The sequence below is a fragment of the Microplitis mediator genome, chromosome 10 (genome assembly GCF_029852145.1).
Source record: "Microplitis mediator isolate UGA2020A chromosome 10, iyMicMedi2.1, whole genome shotgun sequence".
Lineage (NCBI taxonomy): Eukaryota > Metazoa > Arthropoda > Insecta > Hymenoptera > Braconidae > Microplitis > Microplitis mediator.
Window position 1 is genome coordinate 342,176 of NC_079978.1, and position 17,905 is coordinate 360,080.

Here is a 17,905-nt window from a genome sequence, read left to right on the forward strand (position 1 = left end):
ATTACGTCGGCAATCGATCAGTTTTTTTTCTTATTCAATAATTTTATTATTTATGTTAATAATACTTTTATTATTATTATTATTAATTATTAATATTATTATTACTACTGTTATTATTAATATTACTGTTATATTAATAAATTTGCCAAGAAGATCAAGATCTTGATGTCGATGGAATTGATGGTTTTTAGAATTGAAGGTTTCAGAGGCCGATAGAAGAAGTCAGAGCCAATTGAAGGAACGTGTTGGACTTGACTTACGAGTGTCGTGCTGGTCCTACGTTGTCCTGAGTACGGATGCTGGTGTAAAACAGTAGCAGTAGCAGTAGTAGTAGTGCTAGCAGCGGTTGTAGAACTGGTAGCGTCAGTGGAGAGGCTCAGATCTTTTTTATCATGACGGCTTCTCAGTTGATTTACCGCCGGCGAGCGTACTGGTGGTGGGACGCTCGCGGATGTCGCTGATATTTCATTCCTCTCGATCTCATCACGGGTTCCCGCAGTCGCGTGACGCCGGAATGGTGTCGGTGTTGTTGATAGTTCCAGTTTAACGGCAGCAATCCTGGTGGATGTTGATGTTGATGATGTTGTGGTGGTGGAAGTTGTGGAGGTAGACATGTTACTGCTGCTCTTCAAGGTCTGGGGCGAGCTGATGTCATGTTTCATAGACTCGAAAGACTTATACTGCTGGTGTAGGCTTGACGTCGGGTATATTTCATTGCCTTCGACGTCTTCCTGGTCCCGTTGCTGCTGAAGTTTGCTCATAATGAAGGCTCGTTTTATTGGACTCAGAGTCGTAGGCGTATCGTCGAACCGGTCAGATTTAACAGTCGGCACTGGGACCTTTTGAGGAAGGAGCATTTTTTTACGGTGATCCGCTGCCATTGCTGCTGACGTTAATGGTAGTGGTGATGGCGTTGATGATGATGGTGATGGTGATGGTGATGATGGAGGCATTTGGGGAGTGGTAGAACGACTAAGTGGAACTGTCACGTCACTTTTAAATGAGTCCTTGCTATCCTGGTCGCGGTCAAAGACCGGACGTTTGCGGACAACCTTCATGGTAACGTAATTCGAGCCATGATATCTCTCCTTTCCTCGATTTGCAATTCGTGATTTAACTCTGGGTCTTGCAGGCGAGGAGGCAGTAATATAATCGCCTTTGCCAATAGGTTCATCGTAAAAGTCATAGATCGGACGTTTTCGAGTCGCTGGCGGACTCACTGAAATTTCATTTTGCTCTAGATCATCAGTTACTCCGATTGATTGAGTCACCGTCGAGTCTACACGCTGTTCAATTTCTGATAATGTACTGAATTCCGCTGGCGAATTGACACTTGGATCGGGAATAAAGTTTACTTGGAAAGCTTGATCACTATGATCATCTGACGTTCTAATGGATTGAGGTGTTGTTACGACTGTTAGATCATCATCATCATTATTGTCTTCTCTAGGCGGCAGCTTGAAAGGTGAAGGCGAACTGACGATAACGTAATTACGTCTAGTTGCCTCATGGATCGCGTAATCTTTTCTATCGCGTGTTTGACCGACACTTGACTTGGCCGGTAGATTTGCTGTCGGGTTGCTCGCTGCAGATGGTGACGACGAAGACGTTGTTGTTGTTGATGTAAGAGTTGTGATATCACGATCTTTAGTTGTAGTGGAAGAGGCTGTCAATTGACTCGCGGTTGTCTCGTGTCCCACACTATCATTGTCCCCGTTGGACGACAGCTGTGGTGGTGGTGGTGGTGTTGGTGGAGTTGTGATGGAAGCAGGGTGAGACGGGTGCGTTGAACTTACGGAAATAATGTTCCTCCTGAGGCCGTCGCGGTCCCGCTGGACTTGACCAATCGTCGATGGTTGGCCGCGGTACACGCGCTGCTGACGATCACTTTCGATCTCCGATGCTGGCTCGTACTCTTCATCAGGGTACGTTCGATGTTGTGGCTGCTGCTGATGCTGCTGTGGACGATGACGAGATTGGCGCTCTGGTATCTGAGATAATGACGGCGATGGTGACGTTATTTGTACCTGCTGACGCTGGATTGGCTGGCGTTGCTGGTGCTGACGTTGCTGCGACTCAGCCTTAGCGGCTCTGAAAAAAGTACAAACGAAATTTATTGAATCTGTGGTTTCTTTGATGGAGAGATTCATCAGTAAGCAAATTATGGGATAACAGTACAGTATTTATTAGGAATTAGTAACGGGGCTCGATGACCGTAATCATGTTGTTAAATAATGTGATGTATCCGCGAGCTACTGAGGGAAAGAGTGCGATAATTGAATGTAAAAAGCATCGTTCAGCAAGTAGCTACGAGGGAGTGAGGGCAAGAGGCCACCAGTACAAGGAAGAAAATTAGTGAGATCAAAAGGCTCTTGGAATAGTTTTGCCTTAATTCCCAGGAGTACTCGCAGCTATAATCAGACTCTGCTATATAATACTCATGACTCGGCAAATGTTTCCGGCAACACACCAACACTTACTCCAGGTAGATTACCACGATTAACTTTTTCTTCTTAATAATGCAACTGGACCTAATTTTCAGCTCTTACAAACCACCACATCTACGTCCTACCAACACTAACTGTCTGTGAGCTCAGTTTGCTCGGGTTGAATTAAATTTTCCGACAGTTTCACTCACATTAATGAATTACGAGTCATCGTTTTATGTATACCATAATGTATTATTGTTGGTCTTTATGTATTTTTCTCTATTCATTCAAAAATAATGCGCTATGAGAAATTGTGTAGTATACACTTTTGTCTGCAATTTATAATGACTACTGAGACTTTATTGCTCAACTTTTCGTAGCTTCATTATTATTGTTTTTATTATTATTATTATAATTTTTTTTTACATAATGAGACAAAAAATTACTTAACAAAATTTAAAATTCCGGCATCGTTAAATTAGCGGATCTCTTTTGAGAAATTATTGAGCAAAAAATAAACCAATAGCTCACCGTTCCAACAAAGGATCTTCATCTTCGACATCCTGATTAGAGGACGCACCGCTTTGGCAGCCGACATTACGCGGCCAGTCGCAGGTCTGCAACTCATGGCTGTAAAAAAATAAATGATAGAAATAAATCGCAGAAATAAATCTTTAATGATAATATAAAAGTATAGCTGTTATAATTAAATATATTAAATTAATTAATGGCTTTTTTAATGGGTATTTATTCCAACCGGATACTTACAAAGACGCTTAATACCATGATTGAGACGTATAATTTATTAGAATAAAACAATTAATTAAAGAGTATTATTGAGGTAAAAAATTTAATAGACCAAAGGTTGCGTTGAAAGTCTTATGGACTCAATAAAAAATGTAAATAAACATCAGGCGTGATAAAAATCTCGTTAATAAGAAATAGTTGTAAGTCCAGTTGATAATACTTAGTTGGACCTGCGGTATTATTTATAAAACAACCGGGTGTACTATTATAGAACAACAATCTAGATTTATATCGATCCGCGTGCCTTCGAGAACCAATCGATCACAAATCGACCTTGCTTTCTTCGACTTTCGGATTCCTTTTCGCTGTTAACAACAAGACTGAGAACAATACGTGATCCAAATCTATAAATATTTATGTGCATATACTTATAAATGTGTCGCAATCGTTGCGTGGGATCTAGATCGATATATTATATAAAATATAATTGTATAAATATTAAAAGAATTATTTTTTTTATCGCGTATTTTAAAAACGAGACCCAGCTCCTTTCTATATTTCCAATTTAGTAAAACATAATCCCGTGTAAATAATTCCACCTGACAAATAATAAATAACATGACGACAATTGGAATTTAATCACATTTCACATTTAACTTTTTTGTCATTACCGTGGATGTAAAAGGCCATTTAATAAAATACCATTCAAAAATAATAATATATTAAATAAAAATAGCTAATAATCAATACCCCAGGGCTAATTTTGTCATGTAGACTAATCTAACGAATGGTTTAAGAATTAAATTGCGATATCGCGTATTTGGAGTTACACGACTCGCTTCAGGGATAACTTCGTTTGATTATCCTTAATTGGATCATGTTATCCGTACCACAAAACATTTATAATGTTCGCTACCTGAACGTCACACTCCCAGTTACACATGTGTTTACATACATATATATATATAAGCAAATAAATATTTAAACGTGTATCCTTTGAATAAATACTTGTGTACATATATATTTGTATATTGAGCGCGGATACTTTTTATATAAAATGAATATAACGACAGACTATAACATTACTCCGAACACGCGTCGTGACTCGACTCGACGGTGACCTGGGTGTGGCCACAACAACCATCATTTTTTATTCCAGGGGTAGGATACGTGGTACGGGTAAATATCCTTTTACTATTCAAAGCGCGTGAGACTTTTGGACTGGTTAAACTTATTCAGTCAACCGGATAGAAAATTTATAAATATTGAGATTTTATTGTTTTTAATTTTGTTTACAAAATTTAATTAATTGTTGGTACGGCAGAAAAAAAAGATTTCTTGATGCAAAATTTTTTACTCGCCCTCAGAAAATTTTTTCCAGTCCCAGGAAAATTTTAATCTCCAATTAATCAGCCAAGAAATTATTTTTTCTGTCTAATTAATTTCAACGAAATTTTTTTTAGTTTTATAGAATAATTAAAATGACTAATGGATTAGAATTTATAATAAAACAATAGCCCGCGACGGAAAAATATGTAGAGTACATATGAAAATAAATTCGCACGTACGTCAGTTTTTATTATTTTTTTTTGCTTTATTTTTTATTAAGCGGTATGTCCATAAAATAATGCTAACATGGAGGGACTAGTCTCACGACTTGTTAAGTAAAGAGGGTCCAAACAATAGCTGGAATGAGAAACCGATCCTCAATACGGACAAGTAAACTTCTAGACGGTTTATTATACATGAGAGAAAAGAATACTCGCGTTTATGATTACCGGAGTCTAATATTATGTTAAAACTTGTCCAGGTTCTATTCTCACTTTCATTCTCAACTTCTGCTGATGTTATGTCTCAAGACCCAGCAGAGTATTAACTCCGTTTTCTACATCCATCCTCGCTCGTATGTGGATCCGTATTATGTTTTCATTAATGATATATTTTAAAGTAAATGTAGTTTTTAAAATAATTACACGGTATTTTAGGGACCGAGGAAATTGTTTCAACATGTGGAAATGCGACAAGTGAAAGGACTTGAATTTGTCCGCTTACTTTATCACTCAACTGGTTTTATTTTTTTATTTTTCTTGAGTTATTTAAATATTTCTAATAAGTAAATTCATGTATATTCATAAATGCATATATATATTATGTATACCTGTACATAAGTCCCCCGGTACATGACTCTAGAAGTGCACCGCCGAATACACACACGTAGTACTGAGTGCAGTCACGTGGGTGGGGATAGTAACCGAATTCTTCGGGACACTCGAATTCAAGTGCTCCGTCAATTCTACTCGCTCGAGGACTTCTTGGAGTATTTCTCTGACATTCTGCAACAAAATAATAATAATAATAATAATTATCATACATATATTTATTTTTTTTTTTAATTAAAAATACTGATATCAATCAAAGGCATTATTTAAAGTCATATAATTATTCCAGTAATTAAACAATAAATATTTAATTACGATTATATTGTTAATACAATTATAAGTGCCTATGAATTATTAATGATGAATTCTAACAACCTGTAATAAATATACAGTAAAAGAAGACGAGGTGGGTAATTAATGTGTTATAAAATTATAAAAACTATATTTTAATCCGGACATTTATTTCACTCAAGAATTTTTTTTTTTTTACAGATCGTTGTAATTATTTTATAGTAAAATAAAAATATTTTTTAAGGCTTGAAAGTTGTACTAATAAATAAGTTTATTTTTGTCCACACAACCGCGAAAGTTAGCAAATATTTTTACATAAAAGTGATACTAAAAACTACGTCAATAAATCTGTTAAAAAAATTCATTTATTTGAATTTATTTTTATTTTTTTTCATAATAAACAAAAATTGTGAGGCAATAAATTCTTGTGACACTAAAATTTGATTTTTTTTATTATTGATATTAATTATTTTCTAAGGTAATTTTACACGGAAAAAAGAGCAGTTGAAAAATTACAGTTTCGTATAGAAGTAAAGCGCTTCGAGTCTGAAACTTTAAAAATTACATTTTTTATCAGTAAATTTTACAGAAATAAAAAATATTACTGTTTCAAACTCGATATTGTCAATTTAAACTCTAAAATTTGCTGCTTAAAATTGTATCAATTTTATTACTATAACAAATTTCTAAAATTACAGTTTTTAAGCTTTAATGTTTAAAGATTTTTGCCCCCATACGAAAAAAATACATATCCGGATATATCCGGGCCAATCTGCATATAAACGACATATATAAAAATGTATGTCTCATATATGCAGATTGGCCCGGATATATATTTTTTTCGTCTGGGCCCCGAACGCCTTTTTTACTGTAAAAACTGTAATTGTTCAACTGCTCTTTTTTCCGTGTAGTCTCAAAAAATTTTGACTTAATTATATCACTATTTATAAATGATAAATAAATGATCATTACTGCCGATTTAAATCCAATTATAGTAGACATTTTGATCGAATGAAAAAAAAACTTATTAAATTAACCTCGATAAAGTGAGCGAAATCATAATTGCTCATCCGTGTCGACTTCTGTCTGACCTAACAAGTTCTGTTCTCCTATACTCCACAATAATTCACATGTATAAAGTTATGCAGCCATCATATATATCTCACTAGCTGGTATTTCTCTTTGCCTTTTCTTATTAATATAAATATATCTATAACCTGGAACTTATCCACTCCCCGGGGGCATTCGCATCGCTTCGGAGAACAGCAAAAATTCAATAGCTCATTTCCGCGGTTCTATTGGGCGTCAGCAGGTTATGCTATGATTATATTCTATTATATCGTATATATATCGACGCCCGTCTAGCTTTCAGAGAATTTACCGGTCTGGTTTTCCTATTCTATCATTATTCATTTTACAATACCATGACATTTCCTTGTAATAACCGTAACCCATCTCCATCTCCACCCACCCCCACCATATTTATAATATTTATCATAAAATAACGAGACTAATTGACAGCTGACTATTTAATATCAATAGGGAACAAATAAACGTCAGAGAAAATTAATAAATTGCGTAATTTGAAAAAAAGTGATATTGTTTTTTTAAATATATCAAGTCGACTTGATATAATTATGAGAGTGTGGCTTTAGACACCTGTTTTATGAGTATACTGAGATAAAGAGGGGGCAGGAGGGAGGGAGAGACAAAGATTAAGAGAGAAAACTTACACGATACGAATAGAAGGAAAACAGGCTTTAGATAAAGTCTATAAGAAATCGAACGGGATTTATCGCGTTGCGTCACAACTAAAAGTACTTGTAGTTATTCTTGTGCTTGTAATTGTACAGGAATATACGACTACTGGAATAATATTCACGGTTGTCTGGATTAGTGGTTAATGTCTATTATAATATTAAATACAATGACAAAATAACGAAGAATTTAAATACAATGAAGATTAATGAATTACACTAATCGAAAAACTAATCACAGCTATTAGACACCTATTATTATGCAGCAATTACTCAAAGTGTTAATGTTAAGTACTTAAAGTTTACACGAGGTAGTTATCGACTGTTATCTGGCTTGATATAAAACTATCAACCTAATAAATAATTACATAATTATGTGGAATGAATTTTGATTTAAATCCGTCAGTCCTCAGGCAGTCGCGGTTGAATAATATTGATATGCATGAATAACATTAACTGCTTAATAAAAAAAAAAAATAATAAGAAGTAATACGCAAAATAAACTACGTGGAATATTTATCATTTTTTTATTTTTTGTTAAGAGAATGTTTTTATTTAAATTTGTCGTCCACTTGCAGTTCCTTTCGATTGCACTGCAAACGTGTCCTGCCAGCATTCAAATGCACAGGAAAATATATATGTATAGTATATTTATAAGTGATCTTGAGTTACGTAAGTGCAGTGAAAAGTAACTGGATTTTTGGTCGACCTTGTTTCTTACTTACACACTACTGTGTTATGTATATTTAAGACATGGGCGTGTGTACCATGTGGATAACAAGTCGACTAAGGGAATAAACCGGCTGCCTTATTTTTTTTTTTTTTTTTTTTTGACTTAAATGAATATTTAGCTTTTAAAAAATATTTAAATATTTTTTAAAAACTTATTGAAATGGTAAATATACAGAAGTGGGTACAGATTTTTTTTAATTTTCGAACCGTGGCTGATTCAAAATTTGGAGCTCTGCAATAATTTTTTTGGCCAATCAATTATTTGATAAAAAAAATTCTTTAATCCGCTGACTCAAAAATTCCTAAAAAAAAATCAAACTTCTAATTGACCACAAAATTTTTTACGGCCATAGACGAAGCACTTCTGCATATCGATATTTTTTTTTAATTATAAAAAATAATGATTTGTCTGAAAAAAGTAAAATTGAAAATTTTCAGGTGACCATTTCGACCCACTTGTCTTCAGCGGCGATTTTCTGGTCTATTATGATGTTAATAAAAAATGAAAAATATCACTAGCAAATAAATTTCTAAATGTATATACAAGTAAAGTTAATGAATATTTAAACCAACATTCTCTATTAGTTAAGAAGAAATTTAAATTTAAAAAAAAAAATTAAACAATTTTCTCGTCATCTGCAAAATGTGCAAATGTAATGCTTTGGAAAAGTATATAAGATTATGGTGGATTTCAAAGCGGGTTAGTGGGACGTGCATATAATAAGTTATAAATTATAATAGTCTTTATGTCAATTTAATTTTATATACCATTTTTCCTTACTCTCTATTAATAAATTACTTAAGTAGTTACTGTGTATTAAGAAACACTTTTAAAACAATAGAAATATAATTTTTTTCATACCACTCAAGTCTTTCGTCATTACACTTGATATTAACATTTCGATTTAATTAAATAATTATTTTATTTTTCATCCCGACCTTTTTTTACGGTACAATTTTTTAGTAATAAAAAGTTTACGGGTATTTTACAGTCTCTGTAGACTGATCCCCACAAAAAACGTTGAGATAAAAATATAATTGCGGTAATTTAAATCAAATAAAACTCGAGTTCCAATAGACAATCAGTCTCGCATTGATTACTAGTTTTTTTTTTCTTCTCACTTTCTTTCCGATACTTTAGAAATTGTTTTAAATATTTATTATACTTATACTGGGTATTAAATAACGATAATTGTTAAAATAAGTCTCAGTTTTACGATAAATAAATAAATAATAAAAATATATAACTAGATACTTTAACAATAAAGAAAAAAATTTAATAACTATATCAAATTCTCATGTCAGTCTTACCGAAGATTCATTTTATTTTACTTCCCATGTACATGAATACCGGGAATAACGAGCTAATGAGTAGGTAATTATTGTAAACTTTTTTTTTATTTTTTTAACTGATAAACGATCGCTTTAAATCTACTTATTACACAAATAAGTTATTTAACAATGTCTAGCAAATATATTTAACAAGGAAATATAAATATGTAGTTAGAGAGCTCGCGAGTTTTTAAATAAAAACTGCGACACTGATAAAAATAAAGTGGATAATTAATGCGCTCGGTGATTAATTTAAATACAAATACTAGATAATCAATTTAAAAGAAAAAAAAAACAGGTAGAGTTTGATAAATCGATCAATTAAACTGATGAATAAATTACCCATTGATAGGAAACATCAGTAAGTGAAATCGTAGATGACGATGAACTTGAGATGAATGACATTGACTTACACATAAGAGGATCTCTAAGATGAGTATATATATAGATATATATTATGAAGGTAAAATTATGTACGAGTTGAATGAAATTGTAAAGAGTGATCTGAAGAAAATCGATCGATATCAAACGACCTCGAGAACGGCCTCGTAATGCCTTTCTCTCATCACCAGTCTCATTGATTTAATTATTTATAAAATAAATGTATATATTGTAGTCATACTAATAATAACTTTTAAAATAATTACAATTAGTAATTAATTTTTTTATGACCTTTTTAAAGTGTTCCCAAGTCGGAATATTAGACATAAATTGAACATGCTTGACGTTTTTAACTTGAATTAAACCTTTTTGGACATTTTGAAAGTAAATTGAACGATTTTTTTGTATTTTGGTTCGTAAAAAATTGGTAATTTCATGAGCTATGATTTTAGTTTAATGATAACATTAATTAATTTATTTCAATATTTGTAATCACAATTTTCATAATCTTGATTTCATAATATATGAAAAGATATAATAGGGTTAGATAGAAGTATGAAACTAAAAAAATTTTTTTTTCAAAATACGAATTTTTTTATTTAAGAGCCAGAAAGGCGGACGACGAAATTTTACGGAATTGACGTGATTATAATCCAAGAGTACAAAATCAATGAAAAAAATTTTCCGGAATGCTTATGTTTTCTGATTGTAAGTCTAAATAGGTTCTAGTTACGTTTTCGATTTATGATACTCCAATCTACACAGAAAAAAAAAAATTATTGACTGAAGGTAAATATTCTTGATTCAAGAAAATTTTTTGGAGACCGAAATTTTCTCAGATAAAGTAGAAATCTTTTCCGACCAAGACGAATTTTTTTTAACTAAGACAAATTTTCTTGGCTCAAGAAAATCTTGACTTGGTTCCCGAAAACGTTTGTTTTCAAAAATATTTTCTTGACTCAAGATAACTTTTTTTTCTGTGTACGTTTTGAATAAGTTAAAAGCTGTCAAATTGAGTTTTAAATGCCGAAAACATTTAATTTACGTTCAAAACATTAAGAACGTTCAATTTACGTCTAATATTTCGACTCGGGTTGATTTAATTATTATAATACTTCTGTGACTTTTAGATTTTTTATAAAATAAAATAATTATTGTAATTATTATTATTATAGAAAAAATTTAAAGCCACGTGGAAGACCGGGTACTGCAGATTGTCGTCACAACTCGTATCCAGGACTGGGTATTATCAAAACTCAGTGTCTTAACTTTGAAGAAGTGAAAGTAATGCGAATGAGAGTGAACAAGAGGTTTTACGGTGCAATATACACATACATATATATGTATATATAATGTAAGAAGAGCAAGCGAGACGGAGGTTGTGAAAAAAAGAAAGGCAATACGGAAGCGAAGGATAGAGAAGGAGAAAGAATCGGTTGGGTGTATGCAGGATAAAATAAGTAACGAGTGAATGAGTGAAAGTGAGTTGGAATACTCAAGCAGGGAACTTTGAAACTGGAGCATTGCTTGCATAATGCTGGACAGTTTCAACGGCTTAAGGCGTTCCGTGTGTGTGTAAATATATATCATACGTGCATATATATATGTTCGTTTCGCGTTTCTTGGCTCTTAACGCCCCGATATGTTTACTAATCCATTTATGCTTTTTTGCAGATTAATATCATCGAAAATTTACAGCATGGGATCAATTTAGTTCGTAATAATCGTACCACGACAATCAACATTTGAAGAATTACCGTGAAAATATATCAGCATGGACTTGGTATTAAATTTATGTGCGAGTGTGTGTGTGTTTCGATTGATTGACCACTTTATTTGTATTTTCACTTTCGAAATTATTTATGCGTATCACTACAGAGTAGTCTACTGCATTTCTTTAGTTAGATTGTCACAAAAAAGATAAGACAGTTTGTTTTTTTTTTTTTGGTATTGAAATTTTTTTTATTTCAATTTAACTTTCTTCGTGACTCGGTGGAATTTGTTACACATATGAAATTATGCAATTGAAAATTTAATGTGAAGACCAAAATGGATTCATGAGTTTAAATGCAATGGGTTTATAAAAAATGCGAAAAATTAATGCCGTAAGATTTCATTACTACGTACGCAATAATGATTGTTATCGCTGAATTATTGATGAAAAAAAAAAAAATATATATATATATATATATGTATAAAAAGCTTGTAATAATTTATAAATACTTTTGTACGGACGGTAAATTTTTTTTTCATTTCTCTAATTAATTATGATTCAAAGACACGATATATTATTTGAGAATAAATAACTGTTTAAATTAATTTAAAATAATATTTATAAATGCAAATGATTAATGATGACATTTATTTAAAAATGTCATGAACGTTTGTTGGTTTCAAGTGATTTTAATATTTTTATTAAATCTTTACACAATTTACAAGGTGTACTGGTACTAGTCCATTGGATATATAAATATATATGTATATATAAGAATGAAAATGAAGTTTCGGTTGTGTGGGAAAATAAAATAAAGTAAATTAAAAGCAACGATAAAATAAATTTAAAAAAAGGATCGTTAAAAAATAAAGAGATATTTAATGTTTGGAGTACCTTCTCATTATGAGTAGTCATTGGCTAGTTCTCCACCTCCCAGAAAACATATACTTCACCATAAATCTTAGCATGATTCTCACGTTGATCTTGTACAAGGAAGAGAAGGGCTATAATCATTATATACACGACGTAGGATCGATTATCCGTCGAAACAAGACAAGTTATCATGCATCTTACTGATGCATGAATAAATTTACGAGCTATAACGTACTGAGTATATTTTATTTTACCCTTTAACAACTTGTCTTTAATTCTTGCGCTCCGAAATAAATTTTATCAGTTTTTCAACTGATAAAAATAATTTATTTGATACTTTATGTAAAACACACTGAAGAATTGCGGATTAAATCCGGAGTAAATCCGGAGCAGATGACTGTGAATTTATTAAAACCCTTTGGAGTGAAATTTACTCCGAAGATCTGTTCATTTCAATATTCAAACTCCGGTTCAGAGTGAATGCGGATTTAAATAAAATCTAGATCACTCCGAAATCACTTCCTATTTACCCCGTATGCGGTTTGATTTTTTTCAAGACTCAGAAACTCCGAGTGGAGTGGATCCAGATTTAAAATCTGTAATCACTTCGAATATACTCTCGATTTTTTTCAGTATAAAGTCAAGTATTTTTAAAAATGTTTATATTGCAGAAATATATTCACGCCGAATATTAAAAAAAAAAGGAGACAAGGACATCACCTGAATAAGTATTTATAACGGAAATCCTGACTTTTTCTTACAACCTTCTTGAATTTTTACGACATCTTTGTGTGGTGATGAATACCAAGATGATAATAATGAAAGAAAAAAACGATGATGATGATGATGATGATGATTGTAGCAGGATAAATCTAATGCTCACAGACAACCTCTCCCTTACTGTTTCCAGGTCTTTCCTCAATAACTCCTAACTACTTCGCAATACTAGTTTATCACAATCGTCGGTCTTGAGGTCAACGTGGAAAAGAAATCAGACATACCCTAGCGTGACGACGATTCGAATCTGGCTTTCTCAACCACCCGTTAAGTACTTTGTATCCTAAATCATCTCTTCGAGATAGCAAGACACTTGACGTCGTCACCTAACTCTCACTCTCTTTGATATCTTCATACTGGATGTTTTTGATCGTGAATACTTAAATTTTAACTGATGCCGAAACGCAAGAGCCAGCAACCGTTAACATACACTAGGTCATTATATTATTGTTGAATTATTTAAAACACCATTTAATACATTATTATTTTATAATCATTTATAAAATACTTAATATTATTTAATAGTTTGTACATGTTGTAATTGAAGCAATAAACATAACTAAGGGCATTAAATTAACCACGACAACCTCAAAGTAATCACACACACACATATATATGTATGTATGTATAATAATAATAATAATAATAATAATAATTCCATCATTTTGTCTGACTGCAGAGATATTATTTCCACTCGGCACGCCTATCCACGAGCCCTTTCTCAATCGCGTGTTCTCTATAACTTATCGAGGATATATATAAATATAATTATATTTTTTTTCCATCAGCGAAATGTCTTGAGTTCTTTGAAAGTCAATAAACCAATGCGATACAATTAAAAAACAATAAATTTAATGTCCATATAAATTCAAAAGATTAATTTACTCTACACTCACTAATACACACACACATATATATATACATATATACTGTATAAAAAATTGCGGAGTAAACTCAGATTAAATTCAGAGTGGAATTCGCTTCAGAGAGGAGTTTGTTTTCAGATTAAAAAGCTAGACAAAAGTGGATGCGGATTGAAATAAAATCCAAATTACTCCGAAATCACTCTGCTGAAAAAAAACTCCTAATTTACTCCGTATGCCGAGTGATTTTTTTACTCCAGAACTCCAAGTGACGGAGTGGATTCGGACTGTAGTAAAATTTGAATTCACTCAAAATTGACTCCCGATTTTTTACAGTACCCAAAAAAAAAAGATTTCTCGACAGTAGAAATTTTTTTTTGCTCTGTATATATATGAACTTTATAGTAAAAAAAAAAACTATTAAAGTTCATTGATAGATTGTATTACTACCGCTAATAAATATTAATAAAATTTATATGTTGTATTTATTAAATATATATAATATATGAAGACAAAGTATAAGACAGCAAACAGAACTACCGAACGAGTAGAGCTCTTTGAAATATTTGCTGGCATTCGCTGGATCTCACGATCTCAGATGACTTAAGTCACGACTCTATCAGAAATATCAAAACCGTCACGCGAGTAATTTTATGAGTTTTGTTAAAAATAACAAACAATTACAGCTTGATGATGGATAAATATTATGCCAGATAATAATCGCACCATGTATGATATAAACATATGTATATAATAATTTATTATACAATAATTACATAAAAGTAAGAATTCATTGTGAGAGTAAATGTGAAGAATTTTTGTCACACTCGGACATGGAACATATGACGACAGGACAGACTTATTATATTACTTTTCTTCAAAAGACTCAAAGTTGAATCTTAAGACGACAAGAATGCTTGAGTTTAAATTCGCGTGACCGAGCCATGTTTTGTTTCAATTACACGAGCATATATAATTAAAACATTGTTTCAACACAGCTCTGGTGAGATAAAAAAAAACTATATAAATTAATAATATAAAATAAAAACAACAGTAACGTATACTTAATCCCAAGTGTTGATTTAATAAAAAAAAATCTAACCAGGTCAGCCAATTTACCCGGATTCATTCGACCGATCGAGCTAATCGATGTGTTATAAACTTAATTAAAATTATTTTACAGCAATCTTCAATCAACAAATAAACCGCTAATGATAATAGACTCAGTGATTGAACTTAAATCCTCAGAATCAACAATTTTTTTCCCATATAACCAGCAATAAATATCATTAAATAAAAGTACATAAATTTTATCTATAGATATAATTTATTATTATGAGTTCGTATGTCATAGATTTTAAATGGTGGGAATAAAAAGAGATCGTGTGGTGTGCGTTGGCGAATGCTTTAGGAGTAACAGCAATAGCTGAACATTTTTATATATTTTTTTTTACTTTTTTTTCGCGTTTCATAGTTAAGGGTGTGCCGCAATCCCGAGGTTGTATCTAACCTTTTTATAAACACAACACAACTGAATGTACATACATTTATATATTCATAGATACATATATATGTGAACTCTTGTCTTATTTACGTCAACGTGCCCCTACACCGATTGTGGGAGGAGTTGCGAATGTTATAACTATCACCTATAATCTCAACTACTATTATAGTTACTACATACCGTAAAATTGTGATATATTAGTAAATGTTATACGCGTAGGGTAATGAATTACTGTTATTGTGTTATTTGCTTCCATGCCATTCTATTAGCATATAAATCTATTATATATCGTGATTCTAAAAAAAAACCGCCTGACTCCCTCTTTCTCGAAATATGACTTTTTTGCATTTCCGGTTAGCAATCGTCGTAATACTCATTGGTAATTGCTTTACATTTCTTTCAAATTTTCAAATTATAAAAGATTTCGCGCGAAAACCGCGTAATTCAAACGAAAATTGAGGGAGAGACCGGGTCAGAAAAAACCCGAAATTTGACTTTTTTGACTTGAATTGAGGTCAACTGAGCCAAAACCAAGTAAAATTTGACTTTTTTGACTCAAACGGATACTTAGTAACTCAAGTTAACCAAAAACAATTCCAATTTGAATAAGTTGACCTACTTAGTATATATTTAAATAAAAAAAGTCGAATTTGTTATTTTTTCGACCCGGGAATCGATGCGTTCAAAAATGAAGATAAAAAAAATTTTTCTATGGACGTTAGTAAAAAAAATTATATCCTAATCAAAAATGTCTGCATATGTAAATATTTTTTTTTTTTTAGCTCTCTTATATAATTTACAAAAAAGGAATCAGGGGGTTTTCTACTGAGAACGATATGTAGGAGTAAGTGAATAACTGAAGTGTTTTTAGTGGGTACAACATCAGACTCCAGAGCTCACGACTAAGACTAACGATACAGGATTTAGCTTTACTAAGATCTCTAACCAGGCTTGACGTTGATACCGTAAACAATAAATGTATGCAAAGAGGCCAGCTCCTCGGTCTATGATCATCCATGTGTGTACATGAGGCGTGAAGTTACTTCTCAGCTCTCCATCCATGTAATGGACGCCCATTGTTAGGCTAATATATTATCTTTTACCTTTCTGTATATTTTTTTTTAATTATATATTTTACAATTTATTACGATCGTACTTGTTTAACTTTTTTTATTTATCAACGCTAATTATAACATTTTATTGTGAAATAATATTAACAAGTGTTGCTTGTGAGCTTTCGAATCCGCCAAGTAAAGTTCTGAAGGTCGCGGTAAAAATAGTTCAAGTAATATTGAAATTTTTCCGATAATAATAATAATTACTCATTAAAACTTAATTATCTAATAATTAAATCAATTATTTTTAATAATATATCAATAATAATAAACGTAAGTTTTTTACAGTTAATTTGTAAGTTAAAAAATTTTAATGTAAAAATTTTTTATTAAATATCCAGTAATTAGGTTTAAATTGAAACGAGATTAAAATTATATAATAATAAGTAATAGGTTACAAAATGAATAATTATAATGGGAAATAAAAGTTAAATAAATTATAGAATGGCTGAATAATGGGTTTGAATAAAAGTAAATGTGAATTTATTTTTCTACAGACAACGAGGTTCATTAGTTAATTAAAATCTCAACGGGAGGGCGCAATATTAATGCTACGGCTAACTCATGTATCGAAATAAATATCTCTTTATCTTGTGTATGTGCCTCCCGGGTGTGGTTATTTATTTTATAAAGACCTCGATCATTTAACTTCAATCACGTACCGCTCGTTATATATATATTTTATCCACTATAAATATATATATATATAAAATTATAAAAGTAAAACAGATTCAACCATTTGATTATTTCACTCGGTTTTACCTCTTTGTCAAAACTAAATCTATCACAATAAAATATTTACGTAATCTTACAATATTTATATATATATAAATTTTTTATCATTCTTTGTTTTATTTATTTATTTCTTTACACTAGATTAATTCTCAAGTATCGATCATAACAATTGTTATTATTTTTATTTTTCCTTGTCTTTCTCTCGCGAAAAAATAAAAGACCGCAATCGATTGACCTGATAGATATTTCCCGCACGTTCAAATTTACCCGCTAAAACTTTTATATTATTCTTCCCAGCTTTGATTAAACTCACAAAGTACACGTATTATTACCGGTATAGAAACAAAAAAAAAAAATTTTTTTTTAGCCTCTCCCTGTTTCTTTTTTCCGATTACGATTGCGCAAATCGACCGGATTTTATTGCCGATATTATATCAATTCGTCTGAGTATATGTCACATTCTCGTCTCTTACTTGTCATTAGAGCAAAAAATATT

At 31.6% G+C, this 17,905-nt stretch overlaps 1 protein-coding gene across 4 annotated transcripts in view; it reads right to left on the reverse strand.

Moving 5' to 3' along the window:
- The window catches only part of LOC130676530 (mucin-2), a 42,076-nt gene that overhangs the window by 9,758 nt on the left and 14,413 nt on the right, over positions 1-17,905 (reverse strand). For all 4 annotated transcript variants that reach the window (XM_057482830.1, XM_057482829.1, XM_057482828.1 and 1 more), the window contains exons 2-4: positions 5,335-5,509; positions 2,961-3,059; positions 261-2,091 (exon numbers count right to left, since the gene is read on the reverse strand). In XM_057482830.1, the coding sequence (XP_057338813.1) occupies positions 261-2,091; positions 2,961-3,059; positions 5,335-5,342 (1,938 nt within the window). In that variant the 5' untranslated portion in view covers positions 5,343-5,509. The remainder of the gene's footprint in view (positions 1-260; positions 2,092-2,960; positions 3,060-5,334; positions 5,510-17,905) is intronic.